At 38.6% G+C, this 14,447-nt stretch overlaps 1 protein-coding gene and 1 long non-coding RNA gene across 5 annotated transcripts; both read left to right on the top strand.

Moving 5' to 3' along the window:
• The first annotated feature begins 357 nt into the window (after positions 1 to 357).
• LOC112167154 (protein translation factor SUI1 homolog) lies at positions 358 to 3,574 on the top strand. Of its 4 annotated transcripts, none has more exons than XM_024304122.2 (2): positions 358 to 514; positions 2,943 to 3,574. In XM_024304122.2, exon 2 carries the CDS (start codon positions 2,985 to 2,987, stop codon positions 3,321 to 3,323), a length of 339 nt encoding a protein of 112 aa, XP_024159890.1. In that variant the 5' UTR covers positions 358 to 514; positions 2,943 to 2,984; the 3' UTR covers positions 3,324 to 3,574. The 4 variants fall into 4 exon arrangements, with proteins under 4 accessions (XP_024159890.1, XP_024159891.1, XP_040362599.1 ...); XM_024304123.2 differs by having other exon boundaries at positions 366 to 514; positions 2,961 to 3,574; XM_040506665.1 differs by lacking the exon at positions 358 to 514 and adding an exon at positions 527 to 1,161 and having other exon boundaries at positions 2,901 to 3,574.
• A 4,505-nt stretch (positions 3,575 to 8,079) lies between these two features.
• LOC112201829 lies at positions 8,080 to 8,736 on the top strand. Its single transcript, XR_002936926.2, has 3 exons — positions 8,080 to 8,135; positions 8,406 to 8,463; positions 8,564 to 8,736. It is a non-coding gene; the product is annotated as an uncharacterized LOC112201829 (long non-coding RNA).
• Positions 8,737 to 14,447: the final 5,711 nt, after the last annotated feature.

The following is a 14,447-nucleotide window of genomic DNA, read 5'->3' as shown; positions in this document are numbered from 1 at the left end:
AATTTTTGTTCTCTCTTTAATCTATTATTTTATGCTCTTAACTCTAAAGATTAGGCAATTAGGCCTAAGAATCGAACTAGAAACACATAATGGCATTTCCAAACTGAGACGCAGCTAGCTCTCTCAATAAGTATGCCAAACGCATGGACCATGTTCTTTTCCTTTTAATCATGTACTGGATTCTAGATTCTTCTCATTGGGTCCCACCCACCTCTTGACCCTCCCACCGAATTTGCAACCAAAACCCAGGTTACGGTGTGCGTTAAATCAACGCATCCAGCTCGATCCCACCGTCCACGTGTATAACTCACCTTTCAGGTTTATTAACCATGATTAGTTGAACTTGTGGTTCAGACCCTACCGTCAACCGCGCTTGACGCCGCTATATAAACACCCCAGGGGGCTCTGGACGTTTCTCAACCAAATCATTGTTGTTGTATCGAAGCTTGTTCTTTGGGTAAGGTTTCGGGAGCAAAGCCTTACCCCCATTTTGAATTCCTCTTCTTCGATCAGGGTACGTACGCTTTTTCATTTCCTCGTTTCATTTCTCTAGCTATTCTTTTCTTGACTGGTGTGATATTTGATGGATAGTCAAATCTGTTTTCTCTTTGGGATGCTATGTTTGATTCTGCTTCTACCACATACATGTTATGTCTGGTGGTATCCTTGTCTTGGTCACCGGTTGACGAGGAGAAGATGACCAGCTCTCTTCGTGCTGTCGTATGAGAGTTGTGTGTTAGGTGGTAGTGGCCGGAAAGATGGAATGGCCGGCCGGGCTGTTTCATATTACGTTTGTTCTGAATGAATAAGCTGTCTAGTCATGGTTTTAATTATGATTTTGTTTCTATGCTATGCTTATATGTGATATAAGCAAGTCACATATAAGCAAGTCACTTCATGGTTTAGTAGATTGTTTCTTGGTTTCTGATGTCAATGGTTTTCAAATATATCGATCGATTGTTTCATTGGTTGTGAATATTCTGCTATATTGAGTTTTTTTCACTATCGGGGTTGGCGAAAAAGTAGATTAAATAGTTGAAATAATACATGGGAGCATGGCAAGAGTTTTTCATATGGTTGTTTACAATATGTCTTCGATCATGTTTCCATGTTCCCAATTAGTGGGATGTAGGTAGGTATTGAATTAATTGTGATCGTGACTAACACTACTAAAATAAGCCTCATAGGATACATATTTTTTTCTGTATCTTTTGCTTTAAAGGATATGGATAACTGTATCAAAAACTCATTAGATACGGTGCAGCTACGGAATGAAAAAGGGTATTCTCTATTGGGGGCTCTAGTAATCAAAGGATACAGATTTCATTTCCATATCTCTCCAATAATATGGGTCCCATCATATTTATTTTTAATCTTATTAATTCTTTTTTATCGGAATAATAATTCTGTTTTTTTTTCTTGAAAATTAAAATTAATTATTTTCTATTTTCAGAATATTGTTATTTCTTTTTCTTCTTTTTGTCATCTTATTATTTGTTCACCACCGTATTTATTTGTATTTGTAGTCTGAACCGTATTTTTTTAGAACTATACGTAGAATAGCAAATGGGAGATCCCAGATCTTGTTGCAATCTCGCTGCTGGCTCCGGCAACCAAATACTCCCCTAATCCCCACCATATATACCTTCTCTCTCTCTCTCTATCTGTTTTCTCTTCATCTTTGTGCAAATCAGATCAAGCAACCCAGTCGTGGAAGTGCCCTACCCTAAACCTAAAAGTGCCCTACACATCGCCACCACGATCGACTCAAAAATTACGAACCCTCCACTGCTACACGCCTTCACCGCCTTAAGAAAATGGTCAAATCCCAAAACATGCCGATCCACCGAGATGACGTTGATTGCCGATTTGATATCCCCATAGACATAAATACAACCTGAAGTGAATAAACATGTCAGAGATATATGATATATAGGAAGTGTGTCAAACATGTAAAACTGAGATTTGAGTGCAATCGGTTTTAATACCAGTTCTTGAGGAGATTGCAGCCCAGTTGTCACTTTGCCAAATCAGATTGAAGAATGAAGCCATATCTTCATCATTTTTGTTTAGAGAGAACGAATCCAGATCTGAAAGTGGTAGACGAAAAACAATTTTGATACTAGATGAAATCTATCCCAGCAAACGCAGGCCATCCTAATTCCTTATACGGTTATACAGCACTCTAGATGGCCACTATGATTTCCTGATTTTTGTTTGTTTGTTTGCTTTTTATATGGCATATATTTAAAGTGAATTTATTATCTTATATGGCAGAAATAGTCAAATCGATTTTGCTTTGCCTACATACAGAAATCCATGGCTAGTGAACAATAAATACGGATAGCAGTGTGCACAAAATGGCAGTGTATTGAGTACGGATATATATAAATATGGCTAATGAACAATGAATACGGATACACGTAGTTAATTTTGCAAGTATGCATATTCACTTGATAGGAAAAGCTTTAATAAAATTTTAAATAGAAAAGAAGTTAAATAATATATATTAATTGAGGTATTTTGCAATACTGCTGTAAAGACGGGATAATTAATTTGTAGATTTGAATAAATTAATGTAAAAAAGTGGTTTGTTAATATTACTTCACACTTTTAACTATATATATATATATATATATAAGATGTTTATCTGAATATTAAATGATAATACATTAGTTTGGTTTTTTCTTTAACAATGAATACAGATCTTTGTGTTTATCTAAATATGTATTTTTAATAAATTATTTTGTTAATTATATCTTTTATTTCGTCACAATTATCAGTACCCATAAAACAAACAATACAAAAATTATAAAAGGGTGTCATTTGCTCTATCAAATGACACAGTTAGTAAAGTGTATCCAAAAGGGGGGTGACTATTGGCCATTTTTCTAGTAGTGTAATAACCAGCGATTTTGTGTTTTTGTGGCATTAATTTTCAGCTTCCTTTGTACGTTTAGAGATCCATCAAGCAAAGCACATATATGGTTGAGTTAGACGTTGTGATCCCAACTGCTTTTGACCCATTTGCGGAAGCGAGAGACGCAGATGCCCCGGGGGCCAAGGAGTATGTGCATATCCGTGTGCAGCAAAGGAATGGGAAGAAGTGCCTGACAACAGTTCAAGGGCTGAAGAAGGACTTCAGCTACGAGAAGATACTCAAGGATCTCAAGAAAGAGTTCTGCTGCAACGGCAATGTGGTTCAGGACAAAGAGCTCGGCAAGATAATCCAGCTCCAAGGCGATCAGCGCAAGAACGTGCTCCAGTTTCTTGTTCAGGCAAGAATTGTCAAGAAGGAGCAGATCAAGATTCATGGTTTTTGATCGATCGATGCATGACTCAACTTTGGGGCTCAACTAGCTAGTTCGCTACTATTTATATATGTACGTGGTGCTCCTAGTCCTTGATCTGTGAGGCCGTGATATATATTTATATTGTTATGTGATAACTGGATGGTTCGTCTATAATACGTGCAACTTGTTATAGACTTTTGCTTCTGGTTAGTGTATTTGTAATAAAGATGTGTGGAATTTTACGAATTTCATTAATGATGAGGCATACTTTTGATAATAAACTGCTTCTCCCTCAATAGCTTCTCTCTGGGGAAATAAAATTACACGGAAAGGACAAAATAAAGTTTGGCCCTGTTATTTTTGATGGAAAGATGTTATTCAATGATGTAAATGAAAACAAGATGCATCTAGAATGGCAGGATCTCCAAGTAACAAAAGAAAACCACAAAGAGAAAGCACATAAAAAATAAAATAAATAAAATAAAAAAATAAAAAAAGAGGCAAAAAAACCGATCTAACACTCATAAATCATAACAAACAGTGTCATGTAAAATATGGTGGTTAATTTTTTCCTAAACCCTAAAATATTCTCTCTCGTCGTGAGAGCTCCGACCCTTAGCAAACCCTAATCGCTTTTGGAGATCCATCAATGGCGTTCTGCACGCAGTGGCTGAACCACATGGAAGGCTGTCTGGGCTGCAGCCTGGATAGAATCTTGGTCCAAAAACTTTCAAGTATATGTATATTTCCCTTCAATCCATACTAGCCCCCAAAAAAAAATTATATGCAGCTACTCGACTAACTCGAGCCCTCAAGTCCTCGAGTCCTTGAGTCCTCGTCTCCTTGACGGCAGTGCGGCACCAGTTGGAGACGAGCTCGATGATCTGGTCATCTTTGATCGATGGACTCCCTGATGACTACCTTGACCTTCTGCTAGACATGACCGATCAGAATATCTATTCTTGCCGCATATATTTGCTTAGTACCAATCTAGCTTTTGTCAAAGCTTATGAAATTGCTAGAGTATATTATATAGTAGTGGACTAGTGGAGGAGGAGAAAAACCTAGCTAAAAGAAGAAAGTGGGGGAGAAGCAATTTCTGAGATAGAAGAGGACAAGGAAGAAAGAGATATAGCATAAGTAGGAGGAGTAGGAGTGGGCGAGTTGCAGTGGTAGTTTGTCTTAGAAAATTGTAAGATGGAGTGATATATATATATATATATATATCTCTGTGTGTGTGTGTGTATATATATATGTGTATATATATGTGTGTGTGTATATATATATACACATATATATACACACACACACACATATATATATACACAAAACCGTTCAAGAGCGGACGTCCCCAACCCAGAAAAAGTGCGAATGTCACTCCTCCGGAATTGATTGAGCAGCGACGGCGGCGTTTTTGTTGCCGGAAGGAACCAGGCCACAACATGGAGCAGTTCAGAAGCGGCTAGAGTCATCGACGAAGGGTTCGACATCGAGCTCGATCGGCTTCCATGGTTTCCGACGAGCTCGCTGCACACCACTGAGCTTCCGATCACCTTTGCCTTCGCCACTTGCTCGAGGCCGTACGGGATGTTCAAGGGGTGCGTCCGGCACCTGCAGCACAGCGATCGCCGCCTTCCCGACGTAGGAGGAGCAATGTCAGCACTTTTTCTGGGTTGCGGACGTCCGCTTTCGATCCGGCCTCTATATATATATACACACACATATATCCTATCCAGAGTGAGGCCTCACTCTGAAATTAACGTGTGAGGTTGGAGTTTAGGGTCACTTTTCGGTCTTATATCCACATTTTGACAGTTCAGTTTTTAGGTACTAATGTATAAATTTTTAGAAGATCCTGACTTGAAGTGCTGATTTGGAAAATCCCATGAATCTACTCTAAATTTCGATTTAGGTTCCGATTTGTGCGTTTCGATGGAGGTCAGCGGCTGACTTGCTGGCGATTGCAGGCTTGCCGATAGCATTGATAATGATTATGTGATTACTGAGTTTGAAGTGAGTGGGTATCAGAGGGCACAATTTAGTTAGTTTATTATTGCTTTACAATAAATGTATATTGTAGTTATAATGTACGGAGTTTGGTTTCATGTCCCCTCTGTTGTATGTTTTGATTGAAAATAATAAAGGTTTAAGGATGAGCCTCCCACTGGATTTCAAACCTAAAAAAAAAAAAAAAATAGTGTACTTCTAATTAGCCTAGACGACTTTTGTATCCTAGATCCGCCACTGTCTGCACGATAGCCAAGCAAATCATTCCCTTCTACCACTCACTGCCTTCTTGTAACAAGCCAACGTTGATTTTGTTCGATGAGTTTTCAACCTGAGTTCCCCTTTTCTTGGGTTTCCCCTCAACTGTCTCGCACCGGATTGAACTCAAAGCGGAGAAGAATTTCACCATTGCCGGTCTCCCGTGTTGGTTAGCAGAGGTGGATTCGAGTTGGTTTCGATGACACGAAGGTTTTCATATGCGTGCTGGTGTGCGTCGGGATCTTTGGGATCCGGGTCGACTCGAATTAGAGGGAGTTGTCGGCAATTGGATCTGGCATTCAATGGGTATTGGTCCTCTTGGACCATGAAGGCAGCAATTGGAAGTGATGTCAGGGCTATTTTACAGGCACTAGTTTCAGGTTCCGTTTAGCCTCGGAGGTTAATTGGCAGTGGAAAGATGGGTGAGGCAGCATGCATTAGCTGAGGAGCTTGACGTTATGGAGGCGTACAATTCAACAGGAGGTGATGCTGGCGTCCAGGTGTCTATCTCTAGTTGGGTGGCCAAACCAAGCTCAAAGTGAGAGCCCAAAGCAAGTTGGGGGCCTAATTGGAGAAGGACTTGGAAGTGGACTCAAGTCGCTCAACTGCAAGCTCTAAGCTGAACATGGGCCATTTTGTGGACCAAATTAATTCTATTTACTATATACTAAAGGTGGGTTACTGTTCCTAAGCGTTGTTGAAATTACGCTTTTGCCCTCATTCGAGATTTTTTTGCGGTTCTGCCACTGAGCTATACTAGATGCTTCTATCAATTTCTTCTTTCTTCTCTCTTCTGTTGGTTTCTCTCTTCATCACTCAGTACGACATTGAAGAAGTACAGCAACACTGCAACCACACATGTAATAACCCAACAATCTAGTTGTTCCTTGATTTCATCAGTGAATCACGACCCTTAGGATTCCCATTTGACTTTGATCTGTGCGTGACCTATGTAGTTTCGCAGTAGGAGATAGTTTCTCTGTACGAGAGGTTCTGTCAGCTCGATCAATCCTCTCTCCCAGGTAAGCCTACCCCAAATAAAAGTTAAACCTTTCGTGATCTGAAGGTAGTAAAATTTCGAAGATTGAGGCTTTTATTGAATGGTTGTTTTTGCGTCTCCAATTCGTTGTTATTGGATGGGTTGAATTCTCATACAGTTTTGGGTTTCACTTATATCAGTTTTGCATTTCTCAGTTTTGGCTGGGTGGACGTAGATACTGGGGGAGAGGGATTGGAGCAAGACCACACTTGCTCTTAGGAGATGCTTCTGTATATCCTTCGCTCATCAGAGAGATTTGATCAAACAACAAAGCTACTTAGTTTTGGGGTGAATTCAGGTCTTCCTTTTTTCTCATCAGCTTCTCTAATTTCATATCAGTGGGTTGAATTCATTTTTAGGTTTTCTATTATGTGTTTATTAAATACTGTATTTTATGACTGCTTCTGGGAATTGAAGGAGGAAGGGGCAAAATCCATGTCTTGGTAGTTAAGGTGATTGCAGGAAATAGGCTAATACGTTAAGAATAAGCTAATAGGTTCCATCATTCTTTTTGTGCAGAAAGATATTCAAGGGAGGCTTGACAAAGAACAAGCGGTTCTTTGCTTTGCTCAGCTCACCGGCATTGGTAAGTACTCATTGAATTGAGTTTGTAGCTTATTGAATTGAATCTGTAGCTTTTAATGTCACTCTTGACGGAGCCTAATTGGAGTAGAATTTATACCATCTTGGATTTTCTTTGATTTTGAGCTTTTCAGAATTTATTTTGGTTGTTTTCAGGCACTGGATTGGCTGCTGTTCATCAATATTTCAGTTGAGAACATTGCAGGCTGGAAATTTGCATTGACATTTGCTATAATACAAAAATCATATATGGCTGTTTTCATGGTGTACATATTAATCAACATAGTTTTGGTGGCATTAGCTGGGTCTGGTATTCCAGAAATCAAGGGGTGTTTAAATGGTGAGATGGACTTGCGGTGCATTTATTTTAAAGTTTATAGGCGAAGTTTCCTGCTAACTATTATTCAAATGTTCAGGGGTTGGAATTCATGGTGTCCTACTTTTCATAACATTGATTGGAAAGGTGTGGTGAACTTATTTACTATTCTGTACCTTTTTATTTTTTAATATTTTATTTGAAGAGTGAACAATGCTTTAGATTATAATTGTCTTCTGGTAACTACACAAAAGTTTGTGAACCTTGGTTCAGCGGGGGGTGGTCTAGCTTTACGCAGAGAAGGTCCTCTTGATAATTGTCCTTTAATGATAATTAATCTTTGTTTCTAGAGAACGGGGGAAGAAGGAGAAGGAGGAGGAGGAGGAGGAGAAGAAGAAGAAGAGAGAGATCAGAAACTCTTGCTTGCTTGAGAGAAAACAAATGGAAGGTATTATTGGTATTATTTTAAATCTCAGATTTTCTGATTGAAGTTGTTTATGGGTCCTGTATTTAATGAGTCAAGGATTGGATGCTTCAAAATCGAATATATGTTGTTTTTGATATTGGGTTGTGATTGATTTTGCTTGCTATTACTGTTCCTGATTCAAGTGATCTATCTGTCAGGAGATTTGTGTTTCAGGTGTATCTCTTATTTCTTCTTCATTCTACAACTGTAAAATTAAGATTGAGAAAGTAAAGTTTTTGTTGTGTGTTTGTTTTTGACTGTTCACTTTTGATCTGTGAATTTGGATATGGTTCATTCTATAACAAGTAATGCCTTTAATGATTCAATTTTATATTTCTGCATACATTCCTGTAATCTCTAGAATTTTTTGGTGACTACAAGTTCTTGAATATGTTACTTCACCGCGACTCCAATTCTCATTGTTTCGATGATGTTTTGTTGCAGACCAGCACTTGTTATGTTCAATGATGCTGAAAAGAAAGGCTTATTAACTCCTGGAGTGGTTAGTAAAAGCCTAAACCTCTGATGAGATAAATTTGTCTTCAAATTTTTCACATTATACCTTCAGCCTTCACTAACGACTATGTTAATTGCATTAACAGAAAACTTTGATAGATCCAACATCAGGAAACATGAGAATCAGCATGGCTTTTGTGGCCGCAATGAAAGGGTACAAGATGGTTTTGACCATGCCGTCTTACACGAGCTTGGAGAGAAGAATGTGTATGAGAACCTTAGGAGCTGAGTTGATTCTCTCTGACCCTCCAAAAGGGATGGGAGGATCTGTCAAGAAGGCTTATGACCTTTTAGAATCCACTCCAAATGCCCTTATGCTCTAACAATCCTCAAACCCTGTCAATACTCAGGTACCGAATTATACAAATTTGCTTATAGTACCTGATTTAATTAATTATTAAACTTCTACATCATTTTGCTATGTAGGACTGATCTTAAAATGGTTAAACAACAGGTACATTTTGAAATTACAGGACCAGAAATATGGGAGGATACTAATGGAAAAGTTAACATCTTTTGATGGGAATTGGTAGTGGAGGCACCATATCTGGGGTTGATGACAGTATCTCAAATCTCAAAACCCTGATTGTAAGGTAAAAATCTCTGAAGTTACATTATCCATATATTCATTTTTTTTTGTGACGTGTCTCATTATCTTCTATTTTATTTCTTTAATTCGTAATGTTCAATCTTTTTCTGTCATGATAGATATATGGAGTGGAGCTTGCTGAAAGTAATAATATACTAAATGGTGGTAAACTAGGTAGACCAGTACTCGATTTCATATTTTTTACTGGTTTGACCTTATTTCAAATTCTTTCTTTCCTAAATGCTTTGTACAGTGTTCAGGGGTCTTTCTATTAATTAGAGTCAGCAGGAGAGTTGTAGAGAGTATGCATGTGTTATATTATTGAAATGTGTTATATTATTTGTTATAGTTGGTCTGAAATTCATGTTATCATTTCTGTTCGTTCATTGCAAATACATCACTATACTCAAAACAGGCTTGAAGGTGGTTTGAGAATTAACTATGAAAATCGTAGTTTGGTATTCAAACTAACTCCAGTTTTCAGATTTGTTTTCATTTGATTCAAAATTTATCTTAATGTTTTTTTCTGGAATGACTCATTTTATTGAGGATGGTTTAACCTCTTTTTTTCAACATTAAACCTCTGTCAGCAAAAAGACCACACTTTCTATAAGTATACACTTTAGTTTTGCTTTGATTCTATTCAAAGTTAATGTAAATTTTTTTCTGTACAGCAATTAGATATGGCAATATCATTAAATGCGTTTTGAAACAAAAGCAATAAAGTTTACCAATTTTTATGGCAGTGCTTCCATTGAATCAAGGAGAGAATGGAGTCAAAATGGACTTTGACTGGATGATTGATCACTTTATTGCTTTACCTTGGATGGTAAATGGTGGCAAGTTTTCAGACATTTGTTGTCAATAAGAAACTAACCTCCATAAATAGGGCCAGAAGCATTTTCCTAATGTGGACAGGCATGCAATTATTAATTTTTTTTTTTTTTTTGCATGCACTCTAGAACTGGAGGAAATATGGCATGAAGCTCATGAATGGAAATTAATACGAGGTCCCAGCCACTGCATTGTATTGATTCACTTAGATAAATGAATCATGATCTAAACTGGTTATTCCATTCTCCTTATTGATGAAAAAAAAAAAAAAACCCGCAGCATCTTGCGGGAGGATTTTCTAGTATATACTAAAACAGGGTTGCTGCACTGTAGCTTATGAATAGTAATGGTTAACAACAGCTCGAGCCGGTATAGGAAAAGACACGTTTACCCCTCAATAAAGCTCTGTTCATCTGCTTCATCATTCTTTTTGTCGTTTCCGCTCTCTCCTCTCCTAATTGCCTTTGTTTTCATCAAGCATTTTTATCGCCGGAATCAAATCCTACCCATTCGGGCTATTTCACTTCGATGGAGTTTATGTAAATTCTTTTGGCAGGATTGAAGTTAGTAGGTTAAGAGTCAGTTGATGACATCGCAAATTTTCTCCATACTTACTTATCAGCTGACTTTTCTGGATTTAGGTTCACATATTTGTATCAAGCTATATATCCTTTGACAGGACCGCCCCGGATTTCACCCTGAAATCCGAAGAGGCCTTGCGGGCCCACCTTAGAAGAAATTCTACCAAAAATTTGACAGAACTTCCCCTAAAAATGGACAACCCAAAACCTGTAGAAAAACATTTACACTTCTAAATCATCCATCCTTATTCTCCTGGAGCCACCCTGCTCCCTAAATCACAACATCTCCCATATCACAAAACAATTCTGAAACTTAAGAATATTAATCTCAAGAGTTATCAGAGCAATCTATTTCTCAGGCGTACAAGAAGGTAGAATACAAGATAAACGACCAATACTTTTATAATGCGGAAGCTATGACAGCTATGCCTCAACCCCAAGTACGCTCGACCTCAAGCTAAACTGGCCTGCAAACTGGGCATTTAAAACCGAAGGGCCCAGGGGAAAACATTTAAAATCCGTTAGAGTGAGTGGACGAAAAATAAGTACTTTCAAATGTATAAGTAAAACTTAATGCTTTCCCAAGTTATTCTCTAAAATCTCGCATGCAGTGACAATCTTGAAAACACTCTTAATCATCCTCTTTACTGAAATCTCAATCACGTAACAAGAACATCTTGAAATCTCTTAAAATCTCATCCTCAATCCTTATAAAAACATCATTTTCATGAGGCTCGTTTGATGACTAGAAAGGACTGCTGTCTAGTCATCTCATGCCATCTAGGAGGGACTGCCACCCAGATGACGCATCGGAAGGGACTGCCAACCGGAATAGGAGGCGGTGGATAGAAGGGACTGCCAACTAGCCACAAGTAGTAGACGGGACTGCCGACTAACCACAGGTAGTAGACGGGACTGCCGACTAACTACCTCATGTCATCTGGAAGGGACTGCCAACCAGGTGACGCATCGGATGGGACTGCCAACCGGGCTGTAGTCTGGAAGGGACTGCCAACCAGACTATTACCTAGAAGGGACTGCCAACTAGGTAAGATACGCATGCGCCAAAACTGGCCTCCTTAATAAACTGAATAGCCTCCTCAAGAAACTGAAAATAACCTCAAAATCTCGAAAGCATCCTCGAAAGCATAAAATCAAATACTCTGTAAATCAATAAATGCTTTCGGAAAGAAAACTCAATCTAACTTCAAGGCTGATAAGTACGGAGCTCAAAACTCAATAAATCTCGATAATTCAATCATGCTCAAAAATTCGATGAAACATTCGTACTCGTGAATCCTCATAAAAACCGATATTCGAAATCCATAATTCTCATAATATTTTCTGAATCAGTCACTTCTCGAAAATCATTCCTCAACTCAATAACTCATAAATGACTATCTCAAAAATCTACTAAAAGCCCTCGGGAAGGAATTTCAATACTAATCTCGTAATTCATAAATAAATCTCGATAAATCAACACTCAAATAATCAAAACATAATTAAATCTCAATTGGAAGAAAATAATAATACTGCATGCGGAATTAATTTAAAAACAAATGTCCACTCACTATACTATTTAGTTGACCACACAAACGGTTTCCTTCGTCGAGCAGTAGCTCGATACGTCGTCCTGTACACAAGTATAATTCGTGAATAACAATCCGGAAATTAAATACCATTCCCACATCATATCCTCATAAATCACCTATCCACTTCTTCTTGGATTCAATCCAAACTTTACCACCATTACCAATTTATCGATTAAGTATTCCAAAGCGGAAACAAGGGAAAAATACGAAGGTCGGATTCCCATAATCGACACCCGTCTCACTAAAGTTAAGAAATTCCTAATCCATATCAAATCACTCCAAAATCCACCAAAAATCACATTTACAAACTCTACAACAAATATAGGATTTAACTAGCTAAAAAAAAACAGAATAGAAATCACTGTTCATACACCGCACTATTCACGTGGCTACACTGTTCATGCGGCGGCCAACTCCTCCTCCGGCCACCAAATTTCAACCACAGAATCATCTCAACATTCTAAGCACTTTTCATAACTGTGACCAAGTGAGAAAATACCTTGAAATGCTCCAATTTTGCCGATGAACACAAACCCGGAAATCTCCAAACCCACCACTTTGGAAATCCTTCAGATTCACCTTCCAAACGTGGAAATTCCAACTAGAAGTCTTGAGGGGAGATGATCAGTGACTCGAGGCGCTCCTAATAGAGCCAATTTCACCGCCGAAGATAGCGGGAAACTGGGGAATTTCGCCGGGGATGCAAACTGCTACAGTAATAATGCTTGCATAAATTCGGGGTTTTCCGGCCAAATCGCCGATACCCACTGGTACCATCGTGTATAGGAGGAAGAGACGGTTCAAGGACAACTGGAATCAAGTCAATCGGACGCCGGACGGTGAAGAAATCGGAAAAAGAAGGAGAGAGGGCGACGCGGGGGAAGAGGGGGAGAAAATCCGGGAGAGAGAAAATGACGAGTTACCACAGTAACTCGTCCTATTTATAGAAAGTTACCATAAATAGTAACTTTATCATTTCGCTTATAACTTTCGCATACGAACTCCGATTTTTACGTACCACATATGCACGCGCTCGGTTTAACGTCCTCTACAACTTTCATGAAGGAAATTTTCTCAAATTTTGACCCGAACAAAAAGTCAACTTTTAGGGCCCCCTAAAATGTCAAAACGGAGCCAAAAAGTAAATGTAAATGTCGTTTACCCATCGAAAGACTTGTCAACTGGTAAATTCGGGTTCGGGAGGTCACATCCTTATTATTGCAAACAGTAATATCTATATGCAAGTTGTTCTTACTGTTTACTAAATATAAAATGTAGGGAAAAAACTCATTTCCCGCAACATCACGCAGGTGAGTTATCTAGTGGGGTCTAATTTTCTAAGGTTTTGTATTTGGGATCTCGGAGGTTTGATCCAACAAACTATGTATAAGCTTGACATATATGGTACTAAGTACTAACGAATCTTCTAGAACTGGATTCTGGCTATTCTTTAATAAGTGAGTGTTGGAAGTTCAATGAGTGGATCTATCTCTATGTACCATCGTGAGTATATGATAGCAGAAGGGTATGTAATGGCCATTATGGAAAAATTCACATGACTTTCACGTACCTCTTTGTTAAGACGAAATTCACATGGCCGGGAAAAGGCTTATCATGTTCCCGGTTTTTTGTTTCTCAATAGAGTTTTACCCAATCATGGAGTGAATTTGGTTTTACCCAGAGCAACCTGAGTGAATTGATTACCCAGTCATAGGTATAGAGAACCTTCGATGATAACATAGGGAGAACTTGGACTGGGAGTGCTAATCACCGTGGTTGTCACCCATCACCACAACCTATCTCTCTACATTATTGAAAACTTTCTCACATTCACCTCTTCAGTTTCTAGGATGCCATCATGGAGGTGATCTTCTTCGGGCAATCCATCGATGGGAGACTAGGACGGGCAGGTTGATTGGGTTGAGATCCGACATGAGGGCATTGAAGGTTGATCGATAGGGGTGGGATTAGGTGGCCGTAGAGATCAGCCCAATTGATGGAAGATTGAAAGGTGGTGGTTAGGTTGAGGATGGTGGGATGACGGCAGGAGAATTCCTGCTGCTGGTAGTATGTTCCTTGCAGTGCTGGTAGTATGTTCCTTGCACAAGCCCCTTAATCACAACAACAAAACGCATTGGTACATGGGACTGGGTGTTAGCTTCAGTGCTTAGGCTTATACTAATTTGGTTTTCATTTGTAATTTAGTTAGTTTAGTGGGATGTGGATTTTTATTATTTTATATCTCTTTTATTAATATTTTTAATAAACCATATTTCTTGGCCAGGAAGGTTTGGAAACATACCTTTCTTGCTGAAGTTAATAGATGGTGGAAGGAGAGAGATTACTTGGGTTTGTTTCAACATGTTGCAATAGT

The sequence above is a fragment of the Rosa chinensis genome, chromosome 5 (assembly GCF_002994745.2).
Source record: "Rosa chinensis cultivar Old Blush chromosome 5, RchiOBHm-V2, whole genome shotgun sequence".
Classification (NCBI taxonomy): Eukaryota; Viridiplantae; Streptophyta; class Magnoliopsida; order Rosales; family Rosaceae; genus Rosa; species Rosa chinensis.
Note: the sequence above shows the minus strand (reverse complement) of the source record. Positions and strands in the feature narration are given on the sequence as shown.

Coding starts and splice junctions, on each gene's coding strand:
- LOC112167154 (XM_024304122.2), top strand. CDS start 2,985: ATGGTTGAGTTAGACGTTGTGATCCCAACTGCTTTTGACCCATTTGCG.